At 37.3% G+C, this 20,982-nt stretch overlaps 1 protein-coding gene across 1 annotated transcript; it reads left to right on the top strand.

Moving 5' to 3' along the window:
• The first annotated feature begins 13,768 nt into the window (after positions 1-13,768).
• LOC142348661 (uncharacterized) lies at positions 13,769-16,557 on the top strand. Its single transcript, XM_075400097.1, has 2 exons — positions 13,769-14,660; positions 15,659-16,557. Exons 1-2 carry the CDS (start codon positions 14,024-14,026, stop codon positions 16,438-16,440), a joined length of 1,419 nt encoding a protein of 472 aa, XP_075256212.1. The 5' UTR covers positions 13,769-14,023; the 3' UTR covers positions 16,441-16,557.
• Positions 16,558-20,982: the final 4,425 nt, after the last annotated feature.

The following is a 20,982-nucleotide window of genomic DNA, read 5'->3' as shown; positions in this document are numbered from 1 at the left end:
AGACTGAATGTTTCAAGAGTTTGAGGCAGATCAGTGGAACCTTGAATTTCTGAAGGATTTTAATGTTTATTTCATAGAAAAAACTTTTTTAGCTAATACAGAGCCAACGCGATTCCCTCATGTCCAAGCCATACATGCTAATTGTCAGGCAAATTTGAGCTGTATTGAGAAACAATTGGGGCTCTATAGAAAGTTTTGGAAAATTGTATTCATTTTTCGAATATTTGAAGAATTGTTTGCTCAAATTATACCTACCGCTACAGCTGACAGTCTCTGAAATTGGTAAATTGTGGACTGTGTGTTCCTGGTTGAGCAAGTGTTGAAAATAGAGATCTAGCTCAAATTGGTTGACGCCGTTTTCTAGCAGAACACTCAGGATTGAATGCACTTCAACATCAAGTATCCATTTGTTAATGTTTTTTGCCGGTTTGTCGTCAATTTTTTTTCGAGAAGATGGCTTCTTCCTTGAAAAAAAAACAAGCAACGTGGTCAAGCGAGGCAGTTTGCAATGAATATGTGTTTTGCATAGAAATGGAATCTCATGCAGTTACTTTTGTGGTGCCATTCTTTTTGTGGAGTAGATTCTGTTAATGTCCGGATTTTGACCTATTTCGCCCATTTGTGAAGCCAGTTACAATAAATCTGGATAGATTAAATTTTGCAATAAAAAAATCGGTTTTCAGTTAAAAGGTGTCAAGTTTGTTTTAACTAAAGATCACGAGTCCAAATTTTACTTGTCCGACACTGTTGTCGTACAAAATTGTAATGAGATTAGATGAAATCATTCAATCATTAAATTTTCCAATCAACTTTATACCAAAAAGGACAGAGAATATATTGAACGCAAAATATCAGGATAATGCTCTATATCGATAATTTGATAATATTTGTATATCGATACATGTAAGCAGCAGTCACGCGATTTTTTTATGAATGAACGAAAATGTGCGTTTCCTCATATTTGGTTTTGCTGAATATCGGCATTCATTAACAAATGAAATCTCTGGGAAAAGGAATGTAGAACTCGAATGCCCGTCAAAAACCAAATAAATTGGATCTTCCATGATTGTGTTCAGAGGTCATTTTCTATAATTTTACTATTGCTTGAAAGACATAAACGATTCAAGAAACTAAAAACTAAAATGAATAACTAATGGCAGCGACCATTTTAAGAAAAACCCCTATTGAAGACCTAAGTTGGAACAGAAATTACACTATAATGACATTAGGGATTCAGAAATGAAAGGTCAATATTTAGACAACGCAAAAAATTGAACTAAAACACCGTTCGTCGTTGTTTTTGAAAACAGAACGACAATGAACGTTCTGGTTTTATACTAAGTGCTTATTTTTTAAAGATAATGGTTTGAATAAAATGTTTGAATAATAACAGTGCACATGACAAGGTGTCATTTTGTTTCTAATAGTTGAGCCTACTCCACTGTAATTGGATCCTACCATTACGTGGCTAGTGTCCAAAACGACAAATTTCAAAAAATTTGGATTGGCTTTTTGTGGAAATGAGTCGCAATGCCTTGTAATCGTTTTCCATTTTGCTCAACCATTTTCCACTTTATGAATTAGTTAGTCGAAAAAGGAATAAAGTTACTTTTATTAGAAAAAAAAATTTTACATTTTTTACGACTAATCAAGAAAAGTAACCTAATTCTACCATTTAATTAGGTTAAAATTTCAATGCCCGAACTTTATTAGTAATTAGATGAGATAAAATTCAAAGAATCAACTTTTCTCATAAAAATTGCTATGAGTAATTGCAAAACTACTTATTGTCTTCCTAATTTTTCCGACCCCCCCTTTAGTGGCGAGGGAGGAAGTATATACTCAACTGGGTATTTTGTTCAGACAATTTTGGCCGATCAATACATTCATCGTGGAGAATTGTGAGTGATATCATTAAAAAGCACGTAATTATAGAATACGGAATTAAAAAGATTTCTTCGATTTTCGTTTTTTAAAGGGAGTTATCGAGGTTTAAAGTTTTGTGAATTTTCGACAGTTTTTTCACAATTTCAGTAATTTTTAGTAAAATTTGGCACAATTTCGCTAAAAAAATTTTAAATAAGTTAAAATTTTTAACGGTAGAGAGTTTTAGTTACCGTTAGAGATAGAACCTGTTACCTGTTAAAAAGATAGTTACCTGATAAAGTTTGCCAGACCTAGTGACCTAGACATCTTGATATACTCTCCCTTATCGTCAAAACAGCGCTAGTTGAAATAATGCGCCCTATGAAAGTCTTCTAGAATTAAAAATTTACCGTTTTTTGCAGATTTAACTCGATAATTGTACAAAATTCATCGTTTTTTTAATATTTGTTTCAATCAACAATTGGTCTAATTCGCAAACACTTGAAACACTTATTGGGCCCCCGTCAAAATCAGGGATAGGTTTGATATTATCATGGATTCTTAGAATCAGAAACTTTTTAATTTTTATTTTGGTGCTGCCTTTTTTCAAAAAAAATTTGCTTTTGTTTTTTTAGTACTAATTAATTGCAAATTTCCTTTACGACGCCATTAATGACAGCTCCCTCTTACGTAAGCAGGAGGCCGAATGTAGACATAGTTTGTTTTCAGAGAACCAAAGGGTTTTTGTGGCTTTGAAAAAGAGTTTTAGTAAGCTTAAACTGAATTCTTGTGTTTTGCCTCTACAATTGTTATTCTTTTTGCAGTCTGATTTTTAAATCTAACCATTCGAAGATCCAAATGGTTTCCTCAAGAGGTGTGAGTGAATTTTTATCATGCATTCGGTGGTTTCCTTATGTTTCTTTTGTCATTGAACGTATTTAATTTACGGAAGTTTCAGTGATTCTTTGAACTTGTCAATTTTTTACATGAGTTCAGTCAACTTTTTGCTTGTTGTTGGAAAATACAGTTCAATTTTTCTCCGTTTGGGAATAAAAACTTTTTTTGTGGAGGATTGTTTTAACAGAAGTTTTGCTTTAACAGTTTTAACAGAGCGGACATATTTGCTCATTTTTGCTGTCGTTTTTGTTTCTTTGGAAAATTTTCACATTACTTAAAACTGTAATTGAAGAAACTTTTACACATTAAGAACTGAGCATATTTATTTTTTTCATGGCATACGATTTTAAGGGCTGCGACACCGTTCTCTTGCAGAATTTGGTAGACTTTTCCCCTCTATTTTTTGCTAATTATTGCTTTCGTAGGCCAAATATTTCGTAATCAAAGGTCTCAGTGGCCAACTGAAGAATGAAAAAGTGAACCTAATAAGTGATATCCGTTAATAGAAAATGGTTTAATTGACTTTCAAATTAAATATGTAAAAAGAAGAGTAGTAGTATTTTTCTTTTTACCCCTTTTCGTTCCGGTTTGCGTTTTTTTCATTTAAAGTTGTATCATTTTCGTAACTTAACCTGATCGTTCAGAGATTTTTCTAATGTATTGTTGAACCAAACAATAAATTTTCTGTTGTTTAAACGCTTTGACAGATGTCTTCAGGGCTTGGACAATTTGTTTCAGAAGAACTTTTTGAAATTTGGATACTTTTCATTTTTTTGTGGTTTTTGCTGCCATTTAGTGATAGCCGTTTTACAAAAAGACTTAATGATGGTTAAACGAGACGCAAATGATTATTTTCTCTTCTCGCAATTAATATTTTCTAAATTTGTTGTGGCTGCTCAAGAATCTCAGCGGAACCGATATATCACAGCCTGGTTCTCGACTAGCCGCAACATTTGGTACGCCGTCCCGGACAACAACAACAGCAGTGACACGAAAAGCAACGAATCTTCGATTCGACCTGGTGGACCAAAACACAACCAGCAAAGATGGCCAGCAAAAGTCCCAACAGACACTGGAAGACAGCTGATTGGAAGGAGAGTGGTCAACTCAAGACTTTAGAGAAAGAGCAAGCTGACCTACTCAAGTCCTTCTCCAGACACCCCAACGATCTAGAAGGCTACCTGATACAAAACAAAACAATGACGGCCGAAGGTGCTTATCGATGTTTCTTCGAGACGTACGACAACTTGGAAGACAACCGACACAAGCAGAGGTTACTATTAAAACCAAAGTATTTTGAAAACTTTGACAATGACACCAAGCGTATGTTAGAAGAAAAAAGCAAAGTTTTGCGATGGGTAGTTGACAAAGTACCAGATCTCCGAGACATTGAAGACTGTCGCGAAGTAGTCGTCGACTACCGGAAAGATACATTGCGAGTGTACAAATTATTGGAAGATTCTGTTTCAATCGAGAACGAATTGTTAAAACTCGAAAAGAAATTGAAAGCAGAAAAATTAAGCGACTCCGAAAAACAGATACTTTGTAATCGGACAGAACGGTTATTACAAAAACTAGATGTAATTTTCGCAGAATCTTTTCAAATAATGAAGACAGAAGCTTGTCCCCAAGTGTTTGCGAATTTCAGTAATGCTAGAAGTTACTATCGAGACCTGATCAAGCAGTACAGGCTCAGCAAGGATTGTGGAAATCAAACATCATTAGTGTCATCCACATCGGCTGTTGACAAAGACCCAAATGAAACCGTAATTGATACAGGAAATGGAGCATTCGAAAACGCTGAGGAGAACGTCGAGGTCTCTTCCAGGAATTCTGCTACACAAGGAAGCAGAAAACAACCAAGTATCGCTACCTCGCGATCATCGAGAAGGCTACAGATCGAACAAATGGAGCTCAAAAACCTAAGAGCTGAAAAAGAAACAGAGCAGCGACTGCGAAAGCGCCAGTTGGAGTTAGAGCAGGAGCGTGAAGAAATAGAACTTCGCCGTCAGCAAGAAGAATTGCGTTTACAGCAGCAACAACAACAACGAGAAGAAGAGTTACGTTTACAACAACAACTGCAACAACAAGAACAGGAGTTACGTCTAAAAAAACAACAACACGAAGATGAACTGCGTCTTCGACAGCATGGGCGACACCTTGAAAACAAAAGAAAGAAAGCAGAGGAAGACGATGAACAAAGACGTCTGAAACTTGAGCTGACCAAAGGAAGCTCAAAAACACCCGGATCAGTGGCAGATGAGATAGAAAGTGTTGGATCAAAACGAAATCACGAAAGAGCAGCTGGGTGGGCAGAATCAGTGGCTCAACAGTCTTTCCCTTGACGGCCACTATCTCCAAATGTTGTTGTCGACCCTCCAACGAAAGTCACACAGGACAGAATTGACAAACGTTTCAGCACCTACCGGAAAACTACCCCGCTGTTCCAACCAGGTGAAATACTTTTCTCAACGCAACTGACGGAACCGAGCTTTCTCAAGAAACCAGAAATCCGTAAACCAATTAAAGTAACGGGCCCACCAGCACCGCCGTTGACAGGGACGACGTTTCAGCAGCAGGGAACGTCAGCAGTTCAAGACAGAAAAAGGAGTCAGAGTCCCATTAACAACTCTCAAAACAGGTCTGCCGAGAGCAGAAACAGGAGCAAAATGAATCACACCACTCCCCAAATTATATACCAACCGGTACCGAGCGGTGATCCCAGTGGCTTGCCCAAACTAAAGCTAACGGAGTTTTCAGGAGATCCGCTAGAGTGGCCAGAGTGGTCAGGTCTTTTTGATGTTGTTGTTCATCAAAAACCAATCAGCGATACTGAAAAGATGCAATACCTGAAGACCAGCCTCACGGGTCAAGCAAAAGCAGTAATATCTGGAATGGGATTCAGCTCACAATCATACTATAATCCTTGGGACAGACTCTGTGAGAAGTACGGCTGATCAGATGTAACAGTCAATGCACAATTCAAAAAAATACACACTCATCCTCCAGTGCGGCACGACGATTCTGCAAGCATCGACAAATTTGCAAACGTGATTACTATTGTTGTGAACACGTTAAATCAACTTGAATACACATCAGATTTAGAATCAGAAGGAGGGCTGAGCTCAACAACAAGAAATTTTTCTCCGCAACTGAGAGAACAGTGGTTGCAGTATATGCAAGATCGTCGATTACTGAGAGGCAACCTGATTATTTTCAAAGAGTGGCTAGCCTCCAAAGCAGTAATTCATGAGAACTTGTTGGCACATATAAACTCGTCGTTTGACAAAAACAAATTTCAAAGCCGTGATAAACCGAAGACGAGTACCTTTGCTTCAAACGCGGAATAGTAAAGCAAACCCAAGAATTTTGAATGTCCCTTCAAAGACGGACAGCACCCCGTTTGGACTTGTTCAAATCGATGAAAGTAAAGGAACGACGAGAGCAAGTCTAGAAGTTCCGACTTTGTTTCAATTGTTTGAGACCCGGTCACATGTCGAAAGACTGCAAAAGCAGGATATGCAGTTTACCCAACTGTGGAAGGCGACACAACAGGCTTCTGCACAGCGACCTACGGAAGAAAGAAACTACAAAGAATGTCTCAGATCCTACAACGGCAGTTGCAACCATCATCACATAAGGAGAACTCCCAGTGGTGAGAATCCAACTGCCTAACAGAGACTTAAGCCTAAATGTGATAGCAATGTGTAATTCGGGATCCTCAGTCTCATTCAGTGGTGTCTAAACTTCAACTCCAAGGCCGAAAAGTGTCCTTATCAGTAGCAGGGACCCATGGCTCACAAGATGTCGACACTGAAATAGTGCCGATAGCTGTTTCAGCGCATGAGAAGTTTCGACCATTGACAACAGTACAGTTCTATGTGCACGAGCAATTGAAGTTGGGAGACCAAATTGTGGAGCTCCAAGAGTTAAAAGATGGCTACCCTTATCTGAGGAACTTGATAAACCAGAGCTACAATCTAAACGATGTTCAAGTGATTCTTGGACAAAACTGTTACGATATTCATCACCTTTTCGAATTCAAGAAGTCAGAAGACAATGCTGCACCATCGGCAGTGATATCGAAGATCGATTGGGCCTTAATTGGTCCGCTACCAGCGAAGCAGGCAGCAACTCTTGCCTCAACAGCAACATATGTAACATCTAACAATTGCAGATGACAAACTGGCAAACCAGTTGAGTAAGTGGTGGGATATCGAGTCCTAAGCCTCAAAGTGCGATGTCACAGGTCATTCAGAAGACAAAAAACAAGCAAGTAGGACGTTGGAGCAAACAACGCGATTCAACGGTGAAAGATACGAAGTAGGACTTCTGTGGCGAGAAGACGAAGTGAAATTACCGAACAACTTCTACTCTTAAATGGGGCAGCTCAAGTCCTAGGACGAAGCCTACAGAATGACGAGACGCTAAAGAAGCGCTACCAAGAAACCCTTGACACGGATGTCAACGCTGGATGCGTTCGGAAAGTTGATCAAGCTGAACTGAATGAAACCAAAGATAAAGTGCAATCGTATTTGCCACATCATCCCGTCATAAACCCGCACAAACCCGAAAAAGTCAGAAAAGTGTGCAACGCAGCAGCAAAATACCAAGGTGTACCCCTAAACGACAAACTTCTATCCGGACCAGACTTGCTGCAGAGCCTGATCGGAATCATTTTCCACTTCCGAGAACACCAAATAGCCTAATCAGCCGACATAGAAGCAATTTTTCGTCAAGTTGCTGTCCCAAACGATGACAGCCGATGTTTACGATTTCTCTGGAGAGAAGCTCCATAGCGGAGAGTAGAAGTCTATGAGTATACACGCCATGTTTTTGGGGCGAAAAATTCGCCGACTTGTGCAAATTGCGCTTTGCACCAAGTGGCGAAAGATAATGCAGTCAACGACGAAAGTCTCGTCAGAACGGTTCAGCGAAATTTCTACATGAACGACTTCCTAAAGTCAGTCAGAAACCCTCAGAAGCAATCGAAATCTACCAAAAAGTCAGAAAAGTTCTCATCAAAGGAGGATTCAATTTAACGAAATGGATAACAAGTGACGAAGAAGTCAAGTCACTGATCCCAGAGACAGACAGGTCAACAAAAATTGTGAAAACTTTCGAAGCAGAACCACAATCATCTTCAATCCTAGGACTCAACTGGAATGTGGACACAGACAGTTTCATTGTCTTTCGTGGAACTGAGCAAGAAGTTCCAGCAAAAAATAACTCAGCGAATTGTCCTATCCTTTGTCTCAGCAGTGTTCGACCCACTTCACGATAAGAATGAGGTTCCTACTCAAAATCATTTGGGCAGCAATGGAGAAGCATGGGACAATGAGTTGTCAGCAGAACACTCAAAACTGTTCAGTGATTGGTGCTCTGAGTTGAGAGAAATAAGGACAATGTCAATAAATCGTCTTTATTTTGAAAATGGATATTTAAACCTCAAACTTCACATTTTCACAGACGCGTCAGAAGAAGCAAAGTGCATCGTGGCATATCTGTAAGACAAAGCAACGTTAAGACTCACCTATGTGATTGGGAAATGTCGTGTGGCACCCATGAGACACATGACGATACCGAAGTTAGAACTCCAAGCCGCATTTTACGGAGTCCGTCTCAGAAAGCAGATTCTAAACAAGCATGATGTCAAAATTGACAAAATCTTCCTTTGGACCGATTCATCAACGGTCCTGCAGTGGCTACAGGCAGCGCACAAGAAACAACAAGTGTTCGTTGCGAACAGAGCAGCGGAAATACTTGAAAGCTCATCGATGGATCAATGGAGACACGTCAAAGGTATCGAAAACCCTGCCGATATAAGAACCCGAGGAATGTCCATCGAACGCCTCAAGGAGTCCGTATGGCTAGACGGGCCGGCATGGCTCCAGGCAGATGAAGAAAACTGGCCAAAGCCATGGTGTCAAGTGAACGAAGTTGAAGCTGAGCAAGCTACCAGTACTGTAGCGACAGAAATTAAACTAGACCAACTATTTGACGGGAGACAATACAGTACCTTCAACCGAATTAGAAATTTCATTGCCTACTGCATGAGGTTCAAGACGAAGCAGAGGGGTACCCTCAAAGCAGACGAAATCCATCAAGCAGAGCAAATACTGTTTCGATTTGTTCAAAACGAGAGTTTCCCCGATTGTTTCAGAGTCGATATCAAACAGCAGAGAAATCTCCAAAACATTAAGCACCGCCAAATTGTCACCATTCATAGAAGAAGATGAAACAATTAGAGTGAAAGGTCGACTGAAGCATTCAAACCTCGCTTACAATGCCAAACACCCAATACTATTGACAGCAAACAGCATCCAGTAGTACAACTTCTGTTGGAGAGAGCTCATCGTGACAGCTTACACCAAGGCACAGAATACGTGAGAAACATGCTTCAACAAGGATACTGGATCATTGGAACAAGAAATGCATTACGAAAAATCAAGTCGAGATGTATCAAATGCAGACACAGGAACGCCAACCCAATCCACCCACCGATGGCTGACCTACCACGAGAGCGACTTGACGAGCATGTTCTCCCATTCACCCATACAAGAGTCGACTACCTCGCACCCATCGCATTGAAGTTCTTACGACGTACCTTGAAGAGATGGTGCTGCCTCTTCACTTGTCTAACAACGAGAGCAGTACACATCGAAGGCGCACAGTCATTGGACACCGAGTCATGTCTAGCTGCTGTGACAAGATTCATTGCAAGACGTGGCTACCCAAAAACCATCATCAGCGACAACGGCACGAACTTCGTTGGAGCAGCCAAGGAACTAAAAGCATTCATGGACGAAAGGGAAAAAGCTAAGATTGAAAGCAACTTAGCTCAGAAAAAGATCGTTTTGAAATTCAACCCACCCGGAGCTCCTCACTTTAGTGGAATCTGCGAAAGATTGGTTCAAAGTTGCAAAAAAGTCAGGATTGCAATCTTGGACAACCGAAGTTTTACAGATGAAGTACTCAGTACAACGATGTGTCGTGTAGAGCAAACTCTCAACGCAAGACCCCTGACTGCAGTAAGTGACGACCCAGAGGATCTGACAGCCCTGACACCCAATCATTTCTTGCAAGGACGAGAAAATGCAAGTGCACAATTTATGCCATCCAGTGAGCGCTACCATGATCTGCAAAAACGGCTCAAGCATATGCCGACATGATCTGGAAAAGATGGACACGTGAATATCTTCCACAATGGAATCAGAGATCAAAGTGGTCAAAAGAATGTGTACGAAATCTGAAAAGGAACTTGTGTGGATGGTAGATGATTCAGTGAAACGATGTGAGTGCAAGATGGGACGAGTCATCAAAGTTTTCAAAGGCGACGATGGCGTCGTACGATCAGCGAGAGTCAAGATGGTACATGGCGAATTCAACAGACCGGTAGTGAAACTGGCGCCAGTTTTCTTTGATGGTGTTTCCGAGATCGAAAACAGGGCCGGCGATTTTGGCGCCAATAATGAACAGAAGCACGAGCCATCAGATCAACAGAAATGAAAATAAAACCCTAAAACTTAAAATTTTGTCAAAACTCAAGAAAGGTCAAAACTGAAAAATTTTACAAGTTTGGACTGAAAATTTGTACACGCCCCCGATTTTGGGAAGGGAAACCCTGAGCAAACCAAAGTTCTAGCATACGGTTAGGGTAACCCGTAAGTTATCCATGGACCCTACGAACATTTTTGCATCATACCTATAAGTGTGGCTTTTAGTTTTTTTATATGGTGCAAAAAGTGCATTTTTTGATATTTTGTCGTTCATTGTTAAATTTCTTAAATTGTTTTTTCTATGATCCCTTAGATGTTTATTAGAGGTCATATCTCATAGATTTGAAGCATTTCGTGCTACGTACGTACCATCAGTGCTTATGTTAACAAAAGCAAATATTGCAGTAATTTGACATTTAGTAAGTAAACAATGACCTAAATAATTTTCTTGATTAACCAATCAGAAACAAGTAGCAATGATGTTGTAAATGATAAATAATTGAATATTTACCTTAACCCAATGGTTTGATTTGTGAAACCGTATTGTATTTAGAACCATTAGAAACTGTTACCAAGAGCAGTTGGCTCTCAGATAGACTTAAATTTGATTCCGTAGCAACTTTAGTCTTTTTGCTAAGTTTTGCTAGATCTTAAGATCTTGCGAGTTCTAAGTTAGTTGAGCTTAGTCGACGAGAAATTAGCAACAATACTAGTTACTGGCTGAAGCCTTACAAGCTTCAGCACGAGATTGAACATAGACTATCACTAAGGATTTTCTTAAATTCAATCAACCAAATTAAAGTTACAGTCCTTTAATACGTCCGAGCGACTAATTGTTTCTGCGAGATCGTTAGTCAACTGAACCCAGTGATGAACCAGGCCGGGGTAAAAATCGAGAACCAGGCTGTGATATATCGGTTCCGCTGAGATTCTTGAGCAGCCGCAACAAAATTTTTTTTTCAACAATGTGGTTTTGTAAATTTGTTTGTGAGTTCTTTTGGTTCAGCTTCTTTTTAATGTTAATTTATAGTCCTGTTATTTAGTCGCGCTAATAGCAGGCGCACTTAATTTTTCAATTAGTTGCAAGACAAACTGTCCTCTGTTTTAGTCGAAAGCTTTGGTTGGCTATAAGTATTGAAAATTTTTGTTTTTTTTTTGGACACTATAGATTTTTGAGATTTGCCAATCTGATTTCTGTTAAATTGTAGCTCATCAACTTTATAGACAAGTAGCATCATTTACCTATTGAAGGACAACTTGCTCTTCTTTGTGCTTTTACTTCCTCAGCGGTCTTTGATTTTGGTACAACCAGTTTTCATGAAATTATGGTGATTTTCGCATATTCGCCCCATTTTTGTAGGTTTTTTTTGGTTTTTTTTTTCACAGTATCACAATATTATGTGTCCTTTGATTCACAAATGTTTTCAATTGAAAAAATGCAATCGATTTTTTTAAAACTGTTTTGAGTGAACAAGTTTACGTTTTTTTGGCTGCGACATCGTTTTCGTGCAAATTTTTTTCTTTTTGCCTGTGTTTGTCGATCGTATTGGAGTCATTTGGCATGTCCTGAATAATGAGAGGTATCAATCGCTTTCTATGGGGTATAAAAGAATCTCGCAATGATTACATTTGATGCTCAATGTTTCTAATCAGTTCGAAATTGATTCTTTTCCAAAAAGACATTGTTTTTATTAAATTTTACACTTTTGCTTAGTTCTGGTCGACTTGTGATAAGTTTTATCTGATACCATTTTGATTTGATTATTTATAGTTTTCGAAAAATGGGCAACGAGTTTTGTGTGTAATTATCATTTTTAACTATTTGATTTTTATCGCCGTCTTTCCTGGTAGAAATATTATGGTAGTCACAGTCTCATAGGCACTCTAAGGTAGATTGTTTTCATTCATTTAGTAGTTTGTTGAACGATATGTTGATATGTTAATTTTTTTTTTCATCTCTTCTTCTTTTGGTAGACAATTAAGTGAAAAATATAGATGGGCGGGTATGGAACTTAATGTGCGAACGCACATTACCGAGCCTCCTTGTTCTTATTTAGTACAAAAAGGGAAATCTCTGAATTTAAAAACCCGTTAAATTGTCTTTTATTTGGTTTTACTGACAATATCTTTAGTTTTTAGAAACTGTAAAAGTGGAAAAAGGTGACGCGTTGCATATTAGATACTGCATTCTAAGAAAAATAAGGTACTGTGTTTTAGAATAATAAGGCGTGGAAATTAGTGACGAAATATTGTGACTCTTTGTCAGGCCAGTTCCAAAAAAAATTTACCGTAGAAACTAGTTTCCGATGGTTTGAATTAAATTTGCTTATTGAAATCAGTTTCCGCGCTCTTAAAATTTTATTCTTAAAAATGACTGTGAACAAAGTTAAAAAAATTGAGTAAACTTTCTCGAGATATCCAACATATCATACCCAATGTTCTTCGTAATAAACCCAACAACATGCAATTGTGTCAATTGATTCGGAAAATTGTATTTATATTTGGACTAACCAGAGTTATCTTTGAAAGAAATTGATTTAAAACTTTCCAGATATTAGCGAAAATTTGACTTAAATATATCAAATTTTATTGATTAACAGTAAAACCATTTGCTTATTCAATATTTGAGAATATTGAAACATAAGCAGAGTTTTTATCTCCAATTTTTGCTGAACAGAGTAAATTGTGCCTCTTATGCCTTAATTTTTTGTACTTCTGCCAATTTTGGGTTTTCCAGTTATCGCTTTGTATACTCTACTAAAAATAATGTCAAGTTTCAGCAGTTTTAAGAGGCCTGGAAATTGAAACGGGTTTACCGTATATTTGTGTTTTCAGAGATTTGGGTTTTGCTGAATATTAAGCCATGTTTTGTTGAAACCTTTTTGTTTTGAATTTAGTTTTTTTTTGTTTTCTTACCAAATTCGATCCTATTTTTAAACCAAAACAAACAAAAATTCACCATCGACGCATTTTTGTTTTCAAGATGAAGGTTTAGTTGATGAATATAAAGAAGTTACTGTCGGAGTTCTAGAGAAATTCCTGCAGTTAAAGAAAGTTAAGAATAGTCGTGCGTGTGTGTGTGTGTGGGGGGGGGGGGGGGTAGGTTTCATTGCTAAAAGTCTAGACCTCGGTCAATATGGTCACTCTTTGAGAATATTTTTTATCTTGATTGTTGTTCTTTTTCTCTTTTTCTTTTGATCTTTTTCTTATAATTTGAGCAATTATCAATATTAGATCGATGTCGGAGCTCAACACAAATTTATACACAAGGAAACTTTGCGTCAATTTGCGGCAAATGGACACAATATTTCGTAGATAGTCACTGTTGAACTCCGATGTTGTAAGCAACACTTATTCAAATGTGTACCATTTAGTAAACGAAAATTCGTGTTATTAAATGAACGTGCGATGACCTGAATATACCTTTTTTAATAAGTTCAGCTTCAAGTTTGAGCCATTCTTGAAAAGCAGTACAAGCTTATACGTGCATAGTAATCAAAATAGTTCAATCGTGCTAGTATACATGTTCTTGTATTAATCCAACAGCGCGCTTCAATGAGAGCGCATTTTCGTGATAATATTTCAAATTAATAGAACACTGGTATTATTGATTTCGCTCATAGAAATCATTCATTTTTCAAAACTCAGTCGACAAAATCAGTTGAGAGATGTTTTTAATTAATTAGTGTACGCAATCTAGTTGAGGCTACAACCATTTGAACTCTTTTCTAACACCCTTAAGTCTTTAAATTAACTATAGAATGGACAGGGTAGAACCTAGTTTTTTTCGCAAATCGGTTTCTTTATTTCTCTCAATTTCTTATTTTTGTCTAAATGCAGCCGTGACCGCACAGATTGGCTCTTTTTTCCCTAAGGAAGCCGAAAGGAAAGGCCTTTCCAAGATCTCTACTGGAGTCATAACAGGTCTAAATGATGCGGTGGCTCTATTTCTTGGCTTCTTCATCCACCGTTTTGTTGGAATCGCAAATTTGAAGACAATCTATTGGGTCAGCTATTTCATATTTTCCTTATCAGTAGCGGCGTTTGGTATGTTGACGTTTGCGGAAACAACATGGGTGTATATTACAGTTGCAGTCATTATCAGAGCAGTAGCTGGAGCTGTTTCCTGCGCAGTGTGTGCGATTGTCGTTCCGATGACATTTCAGCTCTTTCCAGAATACAGGGGACAAGTTTCCGGAGCTCTGCAGTTCCTGTTTGAGGCTGGCTCATTGTTGGGACCGTTGCTTGGGGCGGCATTCTTCAATATCCAGGGATTCTACCTGCCATTTGTGATGTCTGGAGGCGTCGCTCTCATTTTGTCAATCCTATCAGCTGTCTTTGTGCTGCCCTATGAAGAGAATAAACCTCTTCCTGAAGAATATGCTCCTCTAAAACCAGGTGAAGTATCAACCTCCTTAATCAAGTTTTAACTTTCTGTACATGTTGACAAAAAGCTAATAGCGCTCTGATGGTCTTTGTGTTGCATGAAGCTATAAATAGGAAGCTAACCAATATACTTTGAAACTCGGATGGAACCCAAGTCGAGGTGCCCGACTGAAGTGACCTCTGATCAGTCTCAAGTCGAACCAATATTACAGGGTCTGGCAATAGATTCGAGCGCGCCTGGACAATGTCTGATTTTGATCTGATCAGTAGTCATTTCCGTCTGGGAAAGTCTGATCAGAGATAACTTTTGAGCGCATAAAACTATGATCAGAGGTCACTTCCGTCTGGAGATTGTCTGATCAGATGTATGCTCCGTCTGGTAAGGGTACTATCATAGACCTAGAAGACGACCAAATGGGAAAGCTCTCAGGCAATTTCGTTGTGCTTTTTAGACAGTTCATTCCTGCGCAGTGTAGATTCAGAATGAAAATTTTCCATGATGATAAAAAAGGAATAATTGATTTGTAGATTTGTAGGCTGTTGATAACGTTTTCAGAGATCCAATTTTTGTAGTCTGAAAATAATCTTTCATGGTAAATGATCATAACATGTTCATAGTAAAAATAGACTGAGAAATGCTAGGATTCAGCGCTGAGTTTTTATGCTACTATGGTTCGGGTTATCAAGAAATTGTGTTGACGAAGTGTTGTTAATTTAATACAATATTTGTTTCTAGAATGTTCCAGATGTGATTTCTTAAACAAGTTCACTGCTACATAGAATAGGATTCATGTCGCTGCAAGTCTTGAATCAATTGTTTTTTTTTTGCTTAATTACTTGAATGTGGTTAAACTAAAAAATAACACTTTTGTTGGTCGCAAACTCATCAACGAAAATGTTTTCTACCCCTCTCCTTTAGAGTATCAGCTTTAGTTGTTGTGATGTTTGTTTTCTTTTGGCTCATGAAATGTTTTTTTTCGTATACCCTTGAATTTGAACATCTGTTTTAGCCTCAGAAGACAGAAGAGAAAGCGTACAGTCAGAAAGCGAACATAAACGATCAAGGCCATCTTCACCCACCTTTCAACCTCTAACTATGCAGAAGATCCTCACTATTCCAGACATCTACCTTGCAAGCACCCCTCATTTCACTGTATCCATGACAACCGGGTTATTCTCAGTCTTTTTAGCACCCTGGCTTGTTGACCTTCATGGCGTAAAAGAACGACAAGTGGCTTACTACTTCATACCAGCACCAGCAGTCGCAATTGTGCTCTCGCCTCTGATTGGCTACCTGGTCAACTCCTCACTCAAATGGCCTGTTTACATATTCACACCCGCCATCGGCGCCGTGGGCTGTGGTCTGTTTGTCTTGGATACCTTCTGGGATATTCGCTCGTCCATTAACCTATTCCTTCTATTAATGTCCTTGGCGTGTTTTGGGTTCTGCTATAGCGCGGGATGGGTTTCGGGAAATGTCATTTTAGACGACGTTTTTCACTCTTATGCAAAAGACGACGTAAACAGAGAATATCGCGTGCTGCTGTCAAACTGGAGCAATAATATCTGTTTTCTCGGAGGACGTTGGATTGGAAACACGATCCTTGGTGGGGTCATGTTTGACTTCATAGACTTTGAAGGCGTTGTAATTGCGCATAATGTTATGTACTTAATAGCTTTGCTCTGTGCGTTCGCCATTTACGCTATAATGATGAACAAATCAGCCAAGTCTAGTGACGAGGAAAAGGAAGATTTCGATTACTGCACAGGTATTGTCTGCTTCAAGCACTGAAATTTCCAAATAATCGAACTTATTTTTGTATCTGTAAAAATTTGTGCTCGTATTAACATTTCTTTGTATCAGTAAAAAGTCGGAAAAGTTTGTTCATTAACCAGTGTTTGATTTGGACAGTTTTTAACGTTGGCCATGTGCACTTATAAGAGCTTCAGCAACTAAAATTCTATCCACTTCATCCGATAAGAACGCAAAGATCAGCGCGGGTGCTTCTCAGATGCCTTTCGAAAAAAAAAGAAAAATGAGTTTTTTAAACATTATTTTCCAGTATATTTTTTGATGAAAATTGCAATGAGCTCCTGCATATTTTTTCAGACAAAAAATTGTTTCAAAAACTGCGGAATATGTTATATCATTTTAAAAAATATCTTTGTAAATCCATGAATTTTCTTAATTTCTTCTGAATTTTCCAAAAGAAATAGTTTGAAAAATTGATTCTCCTGAAAAATAAATTGATCACTTCAAAGATTTGAGTTTCGTAAAGACCTAACAGAACAAATAATGTAAGTTCGGAAATCTGCCTTAATCAATTTTCTGATATAACAAAAAGTTTGGAGTTTAAAAAAACTAAGTATTGTATTTGCCGACCAAACTTTACTTCCTTTCGGTCATCGTGTTTCCAAATTAAGCTTTTCCATATTAAATTTAAATCTGTTGAGAAATATCAGACTCATGAATGCGGATTGTCGGGCCTACACAGTTTGCCCAAACAAATTTTGCTCATCTAATACCTTTTAAGAATAACTTAATAAATGAGGATAGCAGTTTGAGCATTATACCCTTATTAAAATTCAAAAATTCTACGTCGCCTATATACACGAGGAAGGCAGAGGTTAAAAATTGCTTTTCGAAACAACTGGATGCTACTGTTAGAATTGAAGGAAATCCTTTTTATTGACTCACAAAAGATCGCTTTGAATAGACTTTCTAATGTACGTATCAGAAACGCGGTGAATTCTGCAAACGGAGTAGAGGGTTGGTAGATGCGAAAAAGGCAAGATTTAATTATTGAAAACTTTTTGTAATCGAACAGTTCCTTTCTTGCATTTGAAAACCATGCTGTTTTTTTTTCTACATGAGGGTATCAGTTGCCTTTCATATGATTCAAGGAAATGATTACTTGAATTGAATCACACGAAAAAAACGGTTATTTAAATTAAAAAAAATGAAAATATGGGGAAGAAGCAGGAAAAATAAGAATTACTATTGGTAACTGACTTTCTGTTACAGTTAGTTAATCTAGTTTAAAAAAGTTCAGTGTCGTTTTCAAATCGTACAAATTAAACTTGAGTGCAATTTATTGTCACTGCAACTCAAACAACTATAAGAATGAAACTTTACAAGGCAATGACAAACTGGAAGAAAGCAGGCTCTCTTTTCAATTCCATGTATAAAAAATATGGAAATATGCAAAAGAGAGAATACTGAACTTACCGAAGAACTTAATTCAAATTGAAAAATTTTTGAACTCTTTTGAACACGTATGGAATAGAGAATTGTTAAATGCAAACTGTACAATACTGCTTTCTGCTAACGAGCTGTCTATAAGAAATAAAAAAAGAAATTTTTTTAGAAATATTGCTAATGTCGCTAAAAATCAGCGGCAGAGGAATTTATTGTTTCATATGTTGGGGACAAAGAATGTACTGATGAGAAGAGATCGTAATGGAAAAAAATAAATTAGCAAAGAAACTTTTTCGAGACTGTAAAATTGTTGTTGTTACTCTAACTAGATCAAAACACAACATGTATGAGTCCCACACGATCTCATATATCTATAAATTATTCTATTTCGTGGCAGCGGGAAAATGTAGTTTGCATTTTTAATAATTAGTGGCAGGTTTAATAAAAATACTGGGTGCAGGAACGTGAAAATTACATCGTCGCAAATGAAAAAATAATAGTTAAAAAAAGCTTAAATTGGAAATTGTTTTTCAAATGAACAGACACTTGAATAAAAATGTGCCTCTCACTAATTTAACATTTTCAACTTTTGCTGACAGTTTATATTTATAAACCCCGTTTTTTGTGAGATACGAGCCCAAATAATAAACTATATCGGAGCCAGAAAGGCAATAATTTGTTTTCTTTTAATTTTGCTCTACAGATGTTTAAGAGGTTGGAAGTATGAATAATTATTTATTTCAAGCTAAATATTAAGAAAGTTAAACAAAATTAATAAAAAGTACAACTTCTGAAATTAATATGAAAATGGATAAAGTCTATAAAAAATCTAAAAATATCTAATTGCTTGAATTTCTCTTACTGCAAAATGGAGGCAAATCGAATCATACCTGTTAATTCATTTTGCAAGCAACAGTACTGTAAGACAAAACTTGACAACCTTTTTCCAAGCTATCCGTGAACTCTATGCCAGCATAACTTTTTTGTCAAACCGTTTTTCCCCATCAAAAAGTTTGCGAAAAAGAAAATGTGGAATCAATTAAAAGTTCTTTTAATGGTTTGCTGAGGCACCACTTCTGATTCGTTAACTTCCAGTGAAATAAATTCAATTTTCAGTTAAGGGGTTAAGGGAGTAACATTTAAGAAATGTCAGCAAAAAATTTTTTAGAATCACAATAAAATTATTTTGCTACTTTAGTGATGCGTTTATGATCATCAGCTGAAAGTTAGTGCATTTTGTTGCCCATTTTTAGTTACGACTTTTTCAGATGAATTCAGTTTAATTCTTTACCAAAAACCAGTTTTAGTTACAGTTTTTAAGGTTCAATTTTAAAAATTCATCGAAGAGGCTAATTTTTTTCAAGAATTTCAGGCTGAATTATTATTCAACAATTATTCTGTGTAGTTTTTTGGATTCAAAAAGTTCTCTGAGAGCAGATTAAGTTGCACTTGACAAGTTTCTTATGGATACAATAAAGTTAAGGCAATAAGTAGATCTTTTATTGAGTAAGCAGCCCTCTTAGCAGGTGAAATTTTTGCTTATACCAGGCAGTCAATTATTCTAACATGGGTTGTTATGTTGTGCTCAGTCAATTGAACTAACACTTTTCTTTTTGGAAGGTCAGTCAATTTTAGATCTTTCAAATGCCTTAACATCAGCTGTAGTAACTGTCAATATAGCATAATTTTCGGCACGTAAGAGAAAAAGGGATGTCCTGAGGACAACCCTACCTCTTACATTGGATAGGAGAACCCAAACATTTACATGGTATAGGACAACGCAACTAATTACATGAGTTAGGGCAATCAAACCTCTTACATGCAAGGACACCTCCCTCTCAATTTAAGCCGGATTACTATCCAGTCCACTCTTTTGAGTTTCTCACTTCTGAGGGAATAATCTACTATTATCAAACAATTAATAGAATGGAATTTTTAGACATAACAAAAAAACTGGATATGAACTGTGAGTTTATCGTGGAACCAAACCACACAATTTGCTCAAATCCACGATTTGAAATATATCTAAACAAAACAATAATTTGTTGAGGAATTGAACCAGAGATTACCAGAAAATCTGTGCCATCAAAAGGTTTCAAATCACGATGAAAAACATTATTTCTACAACCAGTACTAAGAACAGGCAGGTTAGATTTTTCAAAAAAGGTTTTTGAACAAAATTTGAGCTGTTTTTAACAAAGAATTACAAAAAATTATCTTGGAATAAAAAATACTCTTACAATTATTCAAACCTTTTGAGATATTAGATGGAGGATATAAACAATGGGGGGGATTTCGATGTGTTAAAAGCACTGAAAAGCTTTAATTGAAATATGAAACATAAAACACAGTTCTTAACAGCTATAGAAAAAAACTTGGCTGAAAATTGTATGAAGATTACGTATTAAGATTCAACGGCTTCATAATCTATGAATGGACAGTTGGGTAGGGACTTTTCGTCAACCTCTGGCTCAAAATTGGCATTAATTTTACTGTACAAGTCCGATGCTTTTTTTTCTACTGAATTCGAAAATCAGGTGGCAGCCTAAGTTCCGTCGAAGCAGGGATGGTGCTGTTTGATTAATTTTTAATTCTTCATTCTTCTTCATGCAAATCTTCAATTGAATCTGGAGTCGGTGCATCCAACCCTAGATCAATTCCAAGATCAGTGCCTTCGGTATGCTCGAACTGTAAGAGATTTTGTTGGTTACTCATACATAACTCGGCAAATAGGGATGGAATAGGAGCACGTGTAATTGTGGGACTAGGATCAATAACAGACGTTACTGCTTCACTTGCAAAGTTTGACTAGCCGGAAAATCGGCTGCTGACTTGAGTTGCCACTTATCTACCAATTCATTGCATGCTCGATAGAACCCGATTTTCACAAAATGGACTGTGATGTGAGGAGGTAAAACCCTACCCGGAGTAATAAAGCTGCTCTCAAAAGGCTCCCTGTTGTATGGTAGAGTTGCAATGGTATTAATGAAGAATTTTAGACTCAATGTTGGTATACTGTCTAAATTTTGCCAGTTTTTTTGCGATCAATCACGACAAAAAAGTTTTTTGTACGATGTCTGATAAACAGAATTGTTCTTGCGAAATAGCTGATTCAGAAAGCATTTTGTCACAGTC

The sequence above is a fragment of the Convolutriloba macropyga genome, chromosome 1 (assembly GCF_964194025.1).
Source record: "Convolutriloba macropyga chromosome 1, txConMacr16.3, whole genome shotgun sequence".
Taxonomy (NCBI): domain Eukaryota; kingdom Metazoa; phylum Xenacoelomorpha; order Acoela; family Convolutidae; genus Convolutriloba; species Convolutriloba macropyga.
Note: the sequence above shows the minus strand (reverse complement) of the source record. Positions and strands in the feature narration are given on the sequence as shown.